Source organism: Pogona vitticeps, chromosome 3 (assembly GCF_051106095.1).
Source record: "Pogona vitticeps strain Pit_001003342236 chromosome 3, PviZW2.1, whole genome shotgun sequence".
NCBI lineage: Eukaryota > Metazoa > Chordata > Lepidosauria > Squamata > Agamidae > Pogona > Pogona vitticeps.
This window is the reverse complement of record NC_135785.1, coordinates 242,121,938-242,138,665: the sequence shown is the minus strand read 5'-3', so window position 1 is coordinate 242,138,665 and position 16,728 is coordinate 242,121,938. Positions and strand designations below refer to the sequence as shown.

At 39.6% G+C, this 16,728-nt stretch overlaps 1 protein-coding gene across 5 annotated transcripts in view; it reads right to left on the bottom strand.

Annotated features, from left to right (window-relative positions):
• Nucleotides 1-5,872: 5,872 nt before the first annotated feature.
• The window catches only part of SPATA13 (spermatogenesis associated 13), a 98,969-nt gene continuing 88,113 nt past the window's right edge, over nt 5,873-16,728 (bottom strand). For all 5 annotated transcript variants that reach the window (XM_020811067.3, XM_072993716.2, XM_078390024.1 and 2 more), the window contains 6 exons: nt 16,013-16,192; nt 14,971-15,203; nt 12,660-12,789; nt 11,146-11,518; nt 8,632-8,706; nt 5,873-8,289 (listed from right to left, as the gene is read on the bottom strand). In XM_020811067.3, the coding sequence (XP_020666726.3) occupies nt 8,108-8,289; nt 8,632-8,706; nt 11,146-11,518; nt 12,660-12,789; nt 14,971-15,203; nt 16,013-16,192 (1,173 nt within the window). In that variant the 3' untranslated portion in view covers nt 5,873-8,107. The remainder of the gene's footprint in view (nt 8,290-8,631; nt 8,707-11,145; nt 11,519-12,659; nt 12,790-14,970; nt 15,204-16,012; nt 16,193-16,728) is intronic.

Below are 16,728 nucleotides of genomic sequence, written 5' to 3'. Positions count from 1 at the left end.
ATTTCTCTCAGCTTGAGAAATTGCAAAGGGTGGAATGGCTTTGTCTGTCTGTCTGTCTGTCTGTCTGTCTGTCTGTCTGTCTGTCTGTCTGTCTGTCTGTCTGTCTGTCTGTCTGCAAATCCATTTTCTCCACCCTTTGCATTTCTCAAGCTGAGAGAAATCCACGCCTTCTATTTTTTTACTGGTTTTTATAAAGTATTTCAAATCTGTCACACAACTTTTTAAACTTTTTATTTCACTTTATTATGCTTTTATTAAAATAAAAAAATCAATAAATAAAACAAGAGGATGGGTCTCCATTGCTCCTGGGAGCCCAGTAAGTGTATATGTAGATTTGTTTTGTTTTTGTTTTTAAACAATTTTAAAAATACGAAAACACAGTGGCCAGTGGATTCTGAGTTTTGTAGTCCAAAAATGTAACTTTCCCAGTCTTAACCTTTCAAGACCGAGTAGGTTGAATGGTTAAGGTATTGCCCCATGATCAAAGAACTATTCTCCCCAATACCTAATTCCAAAAGTGACATTTTTTTTTCTAGTGGCAAAGCCGGAGATAATTTTCAATTGTGTAACATGTAAATACAGTGGACCCTCTACTTAAGGAATTAATCCATATTGGAATGGTGGCTGCAAGTCGAAAAGTCTGTAAGTCGAATCTCCATTGACCTACAATGCACTGAAAACCGATTAATCCCATAACCAGTGGTTTTTATTCTATTTTTATTCCATTTTGGTTTTTTTCTGGTCTGTAAGTCGATTCTCTGGCTGCAAGTCGAATCTAAATTTTGCAGCCAGAGAAGTCTGTAACTCAAAAAGTCTGTAAGTCGAGCCGTCTGTAAGTCGAGGGTCCACTGTACTATAAACAAAACTCCTTTTATAGTGGTGTTGTGCAGCATGTTTTTGCAAAGGATAGTTCTCTTTACTGGTTAACAGCACGTCAGATTAAACAATGCTAAATGCATCATTGTACTTGCATATATTTAATTTAAAACATAACCCTTGACTACTATTTTTAAGAAACCAAAAATATACGAACAACCCATGACAATGGGTGGAGAAAGACTGCAGAGGTGGGATTTTCACTCACTCCCACTTCTTTGTCTAGCTAATGAGCCTACTCATACCAGAGGGAAGTGAAACCAGTGTGAAGAATATATCAGGGGGTCTCCTTCCAACTCTTCTGACTGAAGTAGCTACTTGGATGAGTAGTGAAATGTTTCAACCTAATTGGAAAGAAGTCCAGTTGCCATGACTCAACTTCCAGATAGCCCCACCTGAATGACTGAGAATCTTCACAGATATATCCGTGACCCGTGTTTTTCATTTAGTGCTATACATGGAACTAACAGTTCAGCTCCTTGAGAGTATATTTGGTGACCATTTGGGGGGTGGGGAGAAACCACTTTACTCTCAGCTTGCAGATCTGGTATTTCCTTTCTCCTTAACCTGCTGTTACTTCCCAGAAAATGGATATTGGTTGGAAAATAGTCCAAAAGAAACAATCATGAACACCCAGTTGAAGAAAGAGACAGTATCACCAATGATGTGTGGATAATTTTACAAACATTTTCAAGGAGAGATATTGTACCGAATAGATGGTCTCAGGCCTCATTTGCACAGATCAAACATTAGGACTGGGAATCATCAGTTTACTCTCGAGTACCATGACCCACCACTATGTGGCGCTGGAGTTCCTGGGTTCTTTGATGTTTTGCCATTTCTAGGAGCAGCAATAACTGATATCCATTATCTTGGTATTCTTGTTGGGCCGGGGGGCGGGAGGAGGAGACAAAAGGCTACTATAGTTTGAAAGTATTGGCTGGCTATAGGATTGTGGGATTTACTAGCCAAGAACCCAGTATTTCCCAAATGCTGGGCTATTAGGAACACGGGGGACTCTGTTGCAAATAATTCATCCCGACCATATGTTTTCCTGAAGTCTGCAACTCAGGGTACCTGAGATACAGCTCAGATATGCAGAAACAGTAAGGTAAGTACATTCCATCTTCAATTACAGCAGAGGTGGAGAGCATGTGACCCTGTCCATGTCACTGGTCTGCAATTCTCTACAGCCCTACACAGCATAACCAATGGCAAGGGATGATGGGAGCTGCAGTACAAGTAGTATGTGGTGCTCGAGTATTGTGTCACATACACCAATTCACTGGACTTCCAGTACCCAATCACAAAATAAGGCATGGCGAACTGTAAGATAAAGAGGTTAAGGGAAAGCACACTGTGATAGTCTTTCATTGCTTGAGGAACACTTCTAAGTGTCTGTGAAGTTTGTCTTCTTTGGGTGGGGAACAGAAAAAAAGTTTTAAATTTCTTGTCAAGAGTTGTAACTCAGCAAGAAAAAAATCTGTAAATTAATTGATATGAAATTGCTTTTCGATCACAAGTAAAAGAACTGATGAATGGATGAAACAATGTTTTCTTTGAAGATTTAGGAGTATGCATTCTTTGCAATATGGATCTAGAACGTATGTTTCTCAATGTATTTGAATTTGAAATGGCAACCTATGCAGTTCAGCATGTGGACTGCGTAATTTATCTTTTGTAAAAATTAAATGACAGCTGATTTAACTAGATGTCAAGCCCTGGATCCATGCAGCAAATAAACTAAGTGAAGTAAAACACAGTATTACTTTTATCAGACAGTAACCTCCAAATATTTAAAGCTCACACACAGCTTTATACACTACAAAAAGTCACAAAAAACAAAACTGTACAGTAAAATTATGTAAGACACAGCAGAGAAAAGTTATACATAGTAGAATGTATCATGTTAGAGTAATATAAATTGAATGTATCGTGTATATACATTTCCATAAAGCAAGATTATCTTAAATAGTGTATATGTGTGTATAATATAGGTGCATATGGAATACAAATAAATCTGGCAGCAGAGTTAACTTCTTAGCAAGTACATACATAGGTAGGAGAGCCTATACATTGTATTTTAGCTGTCAACAGCCAAGTTCTAAAGCCATGCTTGGCTTGCAACAGACGCAGTGGTATTTGATATTATGATGCATAAAATATATATATAATAGGAAAAGTGTTACATAACACTTGTCCAAAATAAAATATACAGGCAAGTTAAACAAGCAGCAGATTCTTTTTAAATTACAGTTAATTCAGAAGGCAAATCCCATATGCAAACACCATACACGTTGAGGGGGAAAAGGCAGCTGACAAAAATATACCAGTTTATTATGGCTAAGGTTTCTTTGGCTCAAATTCCAAGCTGAAATATAAAATACGTTTTAAAATGCCACAAATAATGAAATGTGAACTACTTCAGTTATTATGTTCCTTCACTTTTTGATGGTGAAATTTAAACCATTAATAGAAATAGTTTGTTTAGCTATAGAAACAGACTAGCAGAAACCAGAGGATCAATGTTCAGTGCTAGTTTAGTCTATTAGAAACAAGAGTGTGTTTTTCTGTCTTGCATGTTCAAGTGGACATAATCGCTTTCTAGAATGTTCTTTCAGGAGATAGTGGTCAAAATGGTGGCAAAATAGTGGTTTACAGCCTTGATCTTTGGATCTCTTGGTAGGTTAAGACCTCATCATCCCCAAACAGCATTGTCAGTGGCTGGGGATGACATGAGGTGGTTGTACGCGAACAATATCCGGAAATCCCAAAGTCAAAACCATTGCAGACTATAATAATTTAAAACTGTACGAGAGTTTCTATGGAAACTAATGGCTAATCAGTGGGACTTACACATGCACTGCCTTAACATGTCACATTAAATCAATATGTCTGTTCTCACAGCTCTAAAGAGTTCAGTTCTGATGGAACAGTGGTGACACGACTTTTAAAAGAACGTTACTGTTGATGAGAGTTACATCAAAGGAAACTTCTAGTAAGCTAAAAAATATATTTCATCAGCATTTAGTTGATTTGCCACTAGATATGGAAGTAACCCGACCAACGCTTCCCTGCCTTCCCGCACAGCTAACCACTCTGGTGAGAAGGTGGGATCTGAGTCTTCCTACTCAGATGCTGAGCCGTTGCTGTGTGGGGAGGTGGGAAAGCACCAGCCAGATTACTTTCATGACTGGCGTGATGTTGACAATGGATGCAAGAACTGCACACTGAACAGTGAGTGGACCAGCCAGTTCTGGGGGAGAGAACAGACCTCTGTGGCACCTGTGGTGCCACACTTCATATTTATATCCCCAGGGCTATTAATACAAAGCACCATGCTTATTTGCCACACATATTTATTTATCAGAATCTAAGTAACCCTTAAACTAAATCTGCATGGCCAAAGATATGTTAGTTATTTTTCTTAAACACCAGTTTGTCATGGGCAACCAACAACTTTTGAAATCTGAGAACAAGTTGTCACATAACACACTAACTTGGCACACTTGGTGAGTGTGTGTGGGTGTGTGCATGACATAATTTTAAAAAAATCCCAGTGGGTGAGAGAAATCCATTGGACTCATCTGAAGCAGCTCTTTGGATCCTGGCCAGGAAAATGAGTTTGATTTTCCAGGGTAATATCACTTTGGCTGTGGACATAACATTGGTATCTAAAGGTCTTACAAGAGTCTATATCTGATCTGTTTTTTTCCAGCCTTCAAATCTTCTCAAATTGTTTCAGGATCAAAACATATAAAACCAAATTGTTATTTTTTAAAAAATATCTGCAAAATGTTACAGGGAAGAACACCACTCAATAAAATAATTTAGCATGCTTGGTACTGTATTGTACCTTTTCCCTGAGTACCTTGAATCATACAGTTTCCCTCTCTTTGTAAAGTTTGAGGGTTTCTTGAAGAAAGTAAGAATCAGTGCATCTCCAGATCAGATGAAGCTTTTTGCTTTCCTTCCAGTTTTTAAACTGCAATGTTACCTGGAAGATTAAGAGCATGGAAAAAATCGTACACAGAGCCAAGCATAGAATGTCATCCACAGTAGTCTCTTCTAATCCTCCCCTCTTTGATCAAGCTGTTCTGACAAGGGGTTCAACACCTAGCAGCAGCCCTATAATGCATCTCAGAAGGCCCAATGTTTAGCAGCAACGTCTTGAACATTGCTTTGATTCTACACTCCGCTGTGCTTCTGTATCTATGCACTGGGAGAGGAGGGGAGAGAGCTGAGAGAAGAAAGAGGATACCCACTTAATGCAGCCAGTCAGGTTCAGCTCCAACTTCTTAACCAGCATCAATTTGCCATTATGCTGTTGGATTCATGCCAACATAAGAAAGTAGTAAGATTCTGGTCATTATTGTCTTTCAGCAATGTCTTTGCTGAACTGGCATGAGAACATGGGAACTGACATAAGACAACTATGCAGATATGTCAGTTCAGCCCCCAAACGTCTTTTCAAGTGTGAAAAGTAGCAATAAATGCCAGTGGAGACAACTTCCATCACCCCTCCAATACTGAACTCAAGCGATGAGGGCCAACAGAAAGAGTTAAGATGGGGTGACGGAATCACAAGAAAAGTATCAGCATGCTTGGGAAACTTCACTATTTGCAGCAATATAGAAATATTTTTAAAATACCACAGACTCAAACAGGCTATATTCCCAATGAGGAATGAGAATATTCAGCAAACACAAATTGTTGATTTCAAGTAGAAAAACAGAAAGCAGGTAAGGTAGAAGCATTATATAAAAGAATGAGAGACTGGACAGGTTTACTTTCCTGAACTACAGAAAGGTGAGAATCATAGCTAAAAAACTTATATTTTACTGCAATTTGTGGAAGCATGTAACAAGCATGACCAGTAGCTGTGCTGAGAGGCATCTGCAGTCCAAAGAAGGAACTCTTCCTGTCTCTAGAACTCATCACAGTATTCTGCTGCACATCCTCCTTGATCCAAATAATTTTAGGTCATATTTTTAGAATGGGAGCAGCACTTGTTTCGTTATCAAACATAGCTCTCGACTGTGACAATAAAAAATACTTCAAAAAACTGCAATTCTGTAAGCATAAAGGGTAATCTACAATTTCACGTATCAGCTCCTCTGATATTTCATTTCAAAAAGTTAATACTGAAAAGCAAGAATGGAGGCTCACAGCATGCCAGACAATTCTGTTGTACGTCAACATCTTTTTACATTCATCGCTGAACTATGTACAGAAGGCATCTCTAACATGCCTGTTTTCAAAAGCTGTCAATTCAATCTAAAAATTCTTGTTAATAAAAAGTTTAATTTTAGGCGCATGAAAAATGCAAGTGCAAGAAATTGTTTTAACTCATATCAGTCAACAACTGTAGAAGGATGCATGTCTTGTGCTAGTATGTGCATCTTCTTGGATAATAAGGCTTTTTAAAATTTCAGAAGTTGCCAATCAAGCTAACAATTTTTTCTTGGCTGTCTGCATAAGTAATATAACTCATCTAAATTTCTGAATATTTAATTCTCATGAGTTCAATCCACAAATATTTCAGTATTCCTACTGAAATCAACTGAAGTTAAAACACTGCACTTTGGCTAGACTCTCTGTGTTAAATGGGAGAGTAACAGAAGTGAATAAGCAGTACAAGCCTAACTATTTCTCTATCCAAAGTAATATACTTCCTAGAAAATATGGCTTGGTTTTGCAGCCAAAGACTTGTTTTACATTTCATCAGGTGATTAAGAAGCCACTGTAGCCCACTGTCCTTTAATTTTAAAAAAATTACCACAAATAAAATTATATAAAATAAAAACTTGGCTTCATACTCAAAAAATACCTGAATATGTCCTCAGTATTATAAAATATCCCTGATTGCCAATACAGTTAACCTACTGAATGGAATTTGGGAAGTGTGTGCTATTCCACTTCATCATATTGATAATGCATATTAAAGTAAGTATTAAGGACTACAGGGAGCATGGAAATTATGTTGTGTGCCATAAATGTTATGTGAATGTTCTAATGGTGAAATATTTTGATAAAACTATATGAAAAAAAACTTTATTTCACATAACAGAACAAAATCAGAACAAGAAAATGTAATTTTAATATTTTATAAATAGGCCAGATATGACCTGAGGTTTAATCAAAGTTCATTTATAATGTCACAGACTGTCTCTGATGTATGGCCTTCTTGATATCAATGTAAAAAAACATTCCTCTCACTTAAGTGATGTATACAAGAATGAAACCAAATACCATTTTGGAAACCTATTGGAGGCTTTTATCGGAGACATACAAACCAGATGGAATGTGTATATTTATGGGATAGAGTGACAAAAATTCTCTTGTTAACACTCTTAGATTTCTATTCTTTGTCTTGTTCTTATTACTTTTATCGTCACATTAATGCCATTACAAATGCCATTAAAAACAGAGGAGACTTCAGTTTTCATTGGGTAAATGCAGGCATACTGGAAATCACAGAGGCATTTTTCACTGGCTTAACAGATACAGGTAACAAAATAAAATGAAACTACTTTCTTCAAGTGCATACAATGCATGCAGCGAAGTACCGCTTTTCGTAAATATTAAAAGCCATGATGCATTGGTTTTTTTTCCTTCATTATTTGCAACAGCTTATAAAAACACGTGTTTTTCTATTTATGTCACAATGTTAATCAATTTTCCCCATTTTATGGGAAAGATAATAAGGCCTTGTAGGAAGTCCAACTCCCACATAGTTAAATTAACAGAAAAAGACAGCAAACTAAGACAAACAGGAAAGATTCGGCTTCAGCAGTTCTTGCAGTAGCAGCAACCTGATCGCTTGAGATCCACTCGTCTGCTTGGTGCTCACAGAGGATCTCTTTCTTTCCCAACATGCTGTGCAGGGGGGAAAAATTGCTTTCCTTCCTGTTTCTAAATTTGGCCATCAATCATTATTAAGACAGGCAAAAATGACCTTCAGATTTTAACCATTCCTTTGGTACAATACAACATAAACAGTATGTTACAGCTCTAGAACTGCTGCAAGGTGCCCTTGAGGCAGGTTCCCCAGGACAGAACGGCCTGTACTTCATCCTTCTCCGGGAAGGTTATGGCAGAAAGTTAGGATAATCCTAAGAACCTCCCTCCAGAACAGAATTCACAGTCTTCTGGATGGACAAACAAATTCTTTAGTGGCAAATGGCTCTTGTTTACCATACAACCTTCTAGTCCACAGGCTTCCAGCCATTCATTTCTTGAATGGGGTCAGTTTGTTAAAAGTGTGCCAGAAAAGGGATGGCTTCCGTTTTGGTTCTGCCAGAGCAAAGACCTGTTGTTGCGGAATGCTGGTGGGCACTGTAATGTGGCGCTGATGGATAGGATGTAAACCCTGATGAGGCGGTGGCACTGGGCACCCATTGTAGCTGACACCTATAGAAAGGAAGCATAGAGAACATGAGTGAAACTCTTATATTGAAAGTATATCAAGTCTTTACAATTCAGGGCCAAGTGTACACCGGACATTTTATTCTATGCACCGGCTGCATACCCTGAATATCCATAGTCATGCAATCATGTAGATAAATGCTGCATGTGAATTATCACACTTGCAATCAGCAGCATTTGCCTTCTTTCCATTTCAGCCACTGAAAGCATAGGAGTTTCTGTCTCCTGGACCTGTAATTTCCTGCCTCATATTTCCCCCCAACTATAATGCCCAAGCAGAATTCCTCATGTGAAGGTTAAGGCTTCTTTCATGCAGGGAATATTCACCTTTCATCTTTCCATGCCTTGATCTCCGTGCGTTTTGCATGGCTTGCTTCTTTTGGTTTTCAGAGATCTCCATTCCTGCATTTGGAGGTAAATTTCATTATTTAAATATGGTTTCACGCATTTGGTTCCAGCAACGTTTTAAAACAAAGATCAGTTAAAATGTCATATAAAATGAAAGGCTTAGTAGTGCAATTCAAGGGAGGGGGCCCGGCTAACTGCTTGCCTGTGCTCCAGTTAAAGCACATGTTTTGCAGATTGGAAGTCCTGAGTTCACTCCAGTGCAAAGCTCTGCAGCCGTCAGGGTAAGCAACACTGTGCCAAGTGGATTCAACAGGGCCTTCACTCCCCAGCACCTTCAGCTGAAAAGATCACCAAGTGGACAATAGGAAGGATTTCTGCCTGAGGCTCTGGAGAGCTGCTTCCAATCAGGGTACATAATATTGGACTAAACAGGCGCCGGAGAGAATCAACGTAAGGCAGCTGTGTTATGTTCAGTCAGTTTGCAATCAGCACACAGAAGTGCAGATTTCTTTTACAGACCAAATGCTGATGACTCAGTAGAAGATTTAAGGACTTGCCAGAAGAGAACAATAGCAAACTATAGCAGACTTCCACCAGAGCAACCCTAAACAGCGCTATGTTGGTGCAACCTGTTGGGCAAGTCACAAGGCTATTGAAAGTTACTACTGAAGAGCAACTAAATCAGTATACATGCCGAAAGCATAAAATATTACTTGAAAGGTTATTATCTATTTACCACATTCAGAAGTACAGTGTGCCTGAGCAACCTTAATAACCTGAGGCAAAAGACCCAAAAGGCAGGCCACACAACAGAGCAGCTGAATGAAGACTAAGAATATTTCTAAAGCTCCTCACTACCGTATTTTTTGCTCCATAAGACACAGTTTTCCCCCCCCAAAAAGTGGAGGGAAAAGTGTGTGCGTCTTATGGAGCGAATACTGCCCCCCCCCATCGCTGCCTTCCCAGGCCTCCGGAGGCTTCAGACACCCTCGGAAGCTTCTCCGGCTTAGGTACCCGGCTGCTTCTCCTTCCTCCTCCTGCTGCACGGCTGGACCACGGAGCTCCTCTAACCTGCACACCCCACCCAGGGTGTTTGGTGGTGCTTACTCACAAGTAGACCCACACATCCTGTGGCACTTACTTGTGAGTAGACCTGCACATTTTGCAGCCCTTACTCATGAGTAAACCCGCACCTTCGGCCTCACCGACACCCTCCTGCCTTAATCGCCGCTGCTTGAGGTCTTTTGGCCTTGGAGCCATGCATGTAGAAATGGAGACTGCCTGCCCTTTGCAAAGATGGTGGCTGTGGCTTCATTTAGGGTAGGGAAACTGCAACTGCTATCTTTGCCAAGGGCAGCCTGGATTCCCTTAAGGCAGGGTAAGGGAATCCAGGCTGCCCTTTGCAAAAATGGCAGCTGCAGCTTCCCTACCCTAAATGAAGCTGCAGCCATCTTTGCAAAGGGCAGGCAGTCTCCATTTCTACATACGTAGCTCTGAGGCCAGAAGACCTCAGCAGTGGCAGTTAAGATTATGGTGGCGGGGACCCCTGCAGTGCCTTCTGAGGCCTCCAGACGCTTGGGAAAGCAGCGATGGCGGCGGGGGGGGGACTCCCAGGAGGCTTCAGACTGGTAAGGTGCTGCTTTTTACTTTTTTAAAAAATGTTCTGGGTGGGTTTGGGAGGGTAGGTTTGGGCTGGGATGTATGTTTCTATGTTGCTTTGGTTTTTGGTGAGGTTTTTTTTTTGCAGTCCCAGAGTGGGACTTACACTGTTTATTTATTTAATAGCCCACCCATGATACAGAGGAATATTTTTCCTGCTTTCCTCTTCAAAAAAATATGTGCGTCTTATAGTCAGGTGCGTCTTATGGGGTGAAAAACACTGTATTTTTCAAAAGTAGTTTCCTAATGTTTTCTGAAATGATAGGATTTTTGCTATCCTGCCGCAAAACCATTTTCGTGATCTCACAAGACAGGAAATGTGACTTAGTGCATATGCAGCTTTTTGTTGTTCCTGCTGTTCTTGATGGACATCGCCAAGCCTGCTTCTTATCACAGGTTAATGAAGGGTGGGCAACACAGAGCATGACGGCTGCATGCAACCCATGGACTAATTTCGAAGATCTTCAGTTTGTTTCCTAGCTGCATTGGCGTGATGGGACAAGAGATGAAATAAAAAGCAGGCGGGAACGTAAGATATAGGAGAAAGGGTGGCCCCACTCACTTTTGGCTCTGGCCCAACCACTGCTGGGTTCAGTTCTACTGAAGCCTCTGTCAGATTACTCCTATAGGAACACAACCCCTGACATACAAAGTTTCCCCACCTGAGCTAAAACCTGATAGTTAATACTTAATACTGAAATCTTCAATACCATTTCATAGATAAGCAAAGCAATTCAAAGGTCGTAGAATCGCCAAAAGCAAAAATAAGGAAAGCAAGCACAATTCTTTCCTCTGATTTTAACTGCTTCTTATGTTAAGAAAGACAAGACATACCCATTTCTTTATCTTCTTGCACTCTCCTCCTCTCATTTGCATAGGCTTCCATCCACCTTTTCTTGTCCCCTGGCTTCTTCCCACAAAACAGATGAACCTCTTCTGTGACAGTATTTACAATTTTGAAAGCGTTCTTTACATTGATATTGTAGTCCTTGTCTTTGCCATCCTCGACGTCCAGCACTTCCATTTCATCCATGTCCAACCGTCCCTTGTAGTACAGCATGTCCCTTCTCAGTAGATCTTTTTTACAGAACACAAGCTGATGGTCAAAGAGGAAGAAAGTCCTCTGCTGGCTCTTGCCTTGCTTAGAGATTCTGGTCAGTTCTCCTGAATGGATCAGCTCTGAGCTTCTGCCTAAAACGTCTTGCCCCTGGAACGTTTGCAGTGGACAGGGGGAAAAAAGACTTAAGGTCATTTAACAATTACCATTAGCCTAGTTAGTACCACACATAACTTACATGGATGCATTTCAGACGAAGTTGTTTAGTTGCAAATCCAAAATAGAAAACAAGCCCGCCTATCATATTTGCTGAGACCTGAGGTTTTTGACTACATCACTCTGTGCTGAAGTGTTCACTTAAGTCCTATTCAGTTATTTCCTCCCATTCAACCAGCCATGTGATAAAAGAAGAGAATGGAGAAGAACTTGCTGGCTCTTCCATCTTTCACATGCCGCCTGTTCCTTCAGCCTCCACGTGTTAGGGCTGGAACATCTGCAGCAGGCAGCTTTTTCTATTTAACTACTATCATTACAGTATGTTTTATCTAGCCTTTCCTCAAAACTATAAAAATGATCAGCACTGCTAGTAAACATCAGTAAAAACCAAATTAAAAGCAAATTAAACAACTGAAAATAATTGCAATCAATCAATCAAAATAATTTAAATCATCTCAATAAACATCAAAACAATGTAAATGGCTTTTTTTTTTAAAAAAAAAAAAAAGAGGGAACACAGGGAACCTGTGCAAGCAGAAAAGCTGCACTGCCATAAATGTTCAGCTTTTTACACACGTGGGCTGCAAGAAAGGCAACCTGGGCATGGAGGGCGGCTGGCAAGGAAGAGACATCCTTTCATGATGATAAAGGTTTTGGGCTATTAGGGGAAAGCCACTGAGAAGGAGTTGAGTCTTTTTCACTTCTCTTTCTGAATAAGACTGCATGATAACTCTGTTGCTATCTAAAAAGATAACTGTGAAAAAAACCTGATACATTATGACGCAGGGCCTTTTCAGTTGGCAGCAAAAACACTTTGTTACCATTGGACTTTTAGCGTGGGGTTGTTACTGCTCTTTTGTGTTTTATGCCACAAACCACTTTGTAACCGATTATTAAAAATACAAGTGCTATAAGTAAACAAATCATTCAAATCAATATTCTCAGAATCAACAACGGTCTTCTTGAATCACATGGAATAGCCAAGTGCAATATCAAAACAAAAGTAGACAAAAAGAAATGGCTGCTGAACATTCTGTCCTTTAAGTGTCCACCCTTCTTGGAAGTACATCCTTACCTCCCAGTTGACAATAGACACTTGCCAGCGAGCAATTTTGTCTATGCTTTCTAGCCTTCGTTTACGTTCATTGATCAGGCAAGCAACATTTTTCATGGCTTCATAAGCTGCTTTTATATCATTATAGTCACTGCAAAGTAAAGACATACAAAGGAAATCATTTTAGGGGATCATTCTGTCATCTCCATAGTCAGTTGGGTATTTTTTCATAGTTATGTGGCTTTACTCCCAGAGCTGGAAAATCTGCTAAGCTCAGTTGACTCTTCACCAAAGCAGTTCTCATGTCTTGCTACCAGAAACCTTAATGTCACATAGATTTCAAATCCAGCAGAACCAGCAACATTTTATATCATAGGTTTCCCATCAACAGTTAAGTGCTGGCACTGCCCTTAACTGCAATTACATTAACCAATGTTTGTGACAACAAGATTTTAAAATCAAGACAGGAAACTGGTTTTAAAACCTAATTAATTGTGAACCCTAGGTAAACCTGAACTATGGATAAGATTGGTTCTTGCATAAGCTTTTAACAAAGTGTCAGATTCAAACCAGATAGTTGGAGGGAGGTTACTATAAATTAATCCCAGCCTCTTACCATTGGGTTTAAGGATTCTGGGAAAGATATATAAGACCTTAGAAACAGATTTCTTTAAATATTAATAGGATTTTTTTAAAAATAAATAAATTTTGGAACAAAGCCAACATAGATTTTGGATAAACTATACTACCGTGATTCAACAATCAATTACAGAGTTAGATCTGGGGGCTAGTTAAATTCAGTTTACAGCATGATCCTGTGCATGCTTGTTCAACAAAAAGTTGAACTATCCTTTGGAAATCACTTTTAAGTTTTGAATTTCTGATGGCAGCATTATAAAATGTATAAGAAACTGTTGTCAGAACCTATTGATGAATTACAGTTGTGTAAGAGAAATTACGGTATTTTTTCATGTATAAGACCCTTTTCTAACCCAAAATTTCTTTATCTGCAAGAAAGTAGAGGGGGAAGGCAGGGACCAAAGGGCTTGGATTCCTGCTTTCCCTGTCCACTTTCTTTGCAAAAAGCTGCTTTACCCCTCTACTTTTTGCAAGAGGAAAGCACTTTCCTTGCAAGAAAGTAGAGGGGGAAAGTGATTCCTTCTTTCCCCTCCACTATCTTAAGAGGAAAGTGCTTTCCCCCTCCACTTTCTTTGCAAAAAAGTGGAGGGGGAAAGCAGCTTTTTGCAAAGAAAGTGGATGGGGAAAGGAATTCCTACTTTCCCCCTCCATTTTCTTGCGAGGAAAGTGCTTCCCCCCTCCACTTTCTTTGCAAAAAGTGGAGGGGGAAAGCAGGGATCAAAGTGCTTTGATCCCTCCCTCCCTTACTACTGTGTATAAAACAACCCTCAAATTTTCCTCTAATTATTTTAGGGAATAGTGTCATTTTATACATGGAAAAATACAGTATATATGCCATGGCAACAAATTGCCACTAATTAATGAGGTGCTGGTTGCATTCCTGAATGCATACCCAACTGAGTATCAGGATACATATGAACCACATGACGCAGTAGTTAAATTGCAGTACAGCAGTCAAGCTTCTGCTCACAACCCGAGTTCAATCCAGATGAGTTCAGGTATTCCAAACTGAAGTCTCATGAGTGAAATCTACTTCCCAGAATCTGAATAATTGTCCAAACTATTTAAAAGCTGTCCCTGTTATAAAAGTATCACTAATATGTTTGAAGAGTAGAAAAGATGGATTTATTTTTAAACACATAACTTGCCATGTGTCATAGCTGTTCAGTATTAATTTTACCGCAACACTTTTTCTATTTGGAAAATTCAGCGATCTATTGTAAAGCATTAAAAAGTACGAAACACCCCCCAACACACACATACCTGTGGGAGATTTCTACCACTATTAATCTGAGAGCAGAGACAATTTGTTCAAAGAGCAGCCTTTTTTTACAAGGAGAAAGCACTGAGGAAATACCAAAGGAGAAAGTTGGAGAGGAAGGAAGCAGACAACAAAGCCACTTTGATACCCACAGAAGTCCTGCTCAATTGAATCGTAAACAGTTCTGAGGGTTTTGGAGAGAAACTGAACCATGGGACGGGATTTGCTCACTGAAAGATAATGTGGCATCAGCAGGGCTACTTCCTAGGTTGGTTGAACATTAACCAAAGTTTTAAGGATTCACATGCTTAACTGGCCCAGATGAGCAGTTCGAATCTAATTAGTGTTTGAGAAAACAGAATGTGTGGGAGGCAGGTCTTTGCAAGTGAATCTGGGATACATGATTGGGTGGGTGGGGATAGTTTGTCTTACCTGTGTTCCTGAGTAGTGTACTTGAGCAATTCTGCAAGCTGCAGAGGATATTTACAGATTTTCTGAACAGGTGTGAGAAGGAAACCATCTATAGCAATATCAATCATTTGCTGCAGGAGACGGCAAGCTTCAAAGAAATGACGATACCTGCCCTGTTTCATCAGATTGGACAGCTCAATGCAGGCACTGGGATGATTGTTACAATATTCAGAGTAGATGGCAAAGCCTTCTTGCTAAAAGAAAACAAAATACAATATTTTTGTTAAAATAAGATATTTATTGGATGCTTTCCTTATTTGCCTTTTGTTCTTGACTTTTTAAGAGGACCCGCCTCCCAATTTCTTTGGATTATCTTTGTTGCTGCCAAGCAGTCCGCCTGTGCTAATGCACCTCCTTTAGATGACTTTTTGACCCCTCTTCCCAATATATCTGGAGATTTTTCCTGTCTGTTATTGAAGGGGAAGATTTTTAATATATTGTTTTCCTACTTTGTACGTTGGGGGTTATCCCTGTTTACCTGATTTTAAATTGTTATTAGTTAATTCAGTGTGACTTATTCTTTTAAAGTTGTATATTTTGGTGAGTTTTTAATGATTTCTTTTCCATGGCAACTTTTGTAGTGGTTTGATCCTCTGTTGCTTTACCTCTCTGCTTTTGAGGAGCACTTTTTAAGAGGTTTTAAGTGTCCTTTAGGGCTTTTGAAGTGTCAGGAAACACAACAGGGGAACTCAAAGTGAAAGAACCAGAAAGAGGCTTTCCCTTTCATGTCACACAGTGAAAACACAAAAACAAAAGAGGCCGGGGGGGTGGGGAGAGAACCTGAAACAAAAGAAATATGAACATTTTTGCCATGCACATCCCCAGTGACATGGAGGAATCACAACTGGCTTAGACAGCCTTAAGGTAAAACTGATGAGATTCTTTAAAGGCATATACAGGTATTTAGTTCTGCACTGTTATCAAGCTGCAGTTGTCACTGAAGATTGCCTTTCTCGCATAACATTCGAAAATCAAACTAACAGAGCAGAATCAACAAACTTACATGCTGAAGAAAGCAGGCTCCTATTTCGCTTAGGTGGGGCTCGTCTTTTTTGTACTGCTTCTCTAGATCTTTCAAGAATTTTCTTTGGAATTTGTAAATGTCTTCAATATTCCCAAATATGGTGTTTAGTTGGGCTTCTGTGAACATCCCAGTGTGTTTACGACACTGCCGAAGATACCCCTAGAAAAAAAATACAAACTGGACGCTCAACGTGGGTCAAATCAGAAAAGAGTTTTTTTAATTGTAATGAATAATTTGTTTTGCCTTCTAGCACTAGGAAATGTGATCTTTCTCAACTTTCACACCTCTTCCCTGCCACCTTTGTTCATGAGCGGCAATAATTGTCCGAATTGTCCAAGACCTATGTTGTCCAGTCTGAATGCAGGTTCAGTATATAAACAGTATGACACAGAGCCAGACAGCCAGTTCATACAGGATCCCTACAATTCAGTCATCATTTTCCTCTCTCACTTGGTGCAAATAATTTCACTGATTAATGAAAAAAAAAGCTAAACAACAAACCACATCTGGCTGCTCAGCATCACACTGAATGACCTATGCAACAACATCCAGTACAATAATATGGTACATGGGGGTCACAGTTTGGTCCTTTGGTCAGGGATGCAGTTGCATTCTGAGCATCTGCGCATGCCTTCCCATGTTTTTCCAAGATGGGCTGGACTCTGTTTTGTTTCGTTTTCGTGACCCCTGGAGAA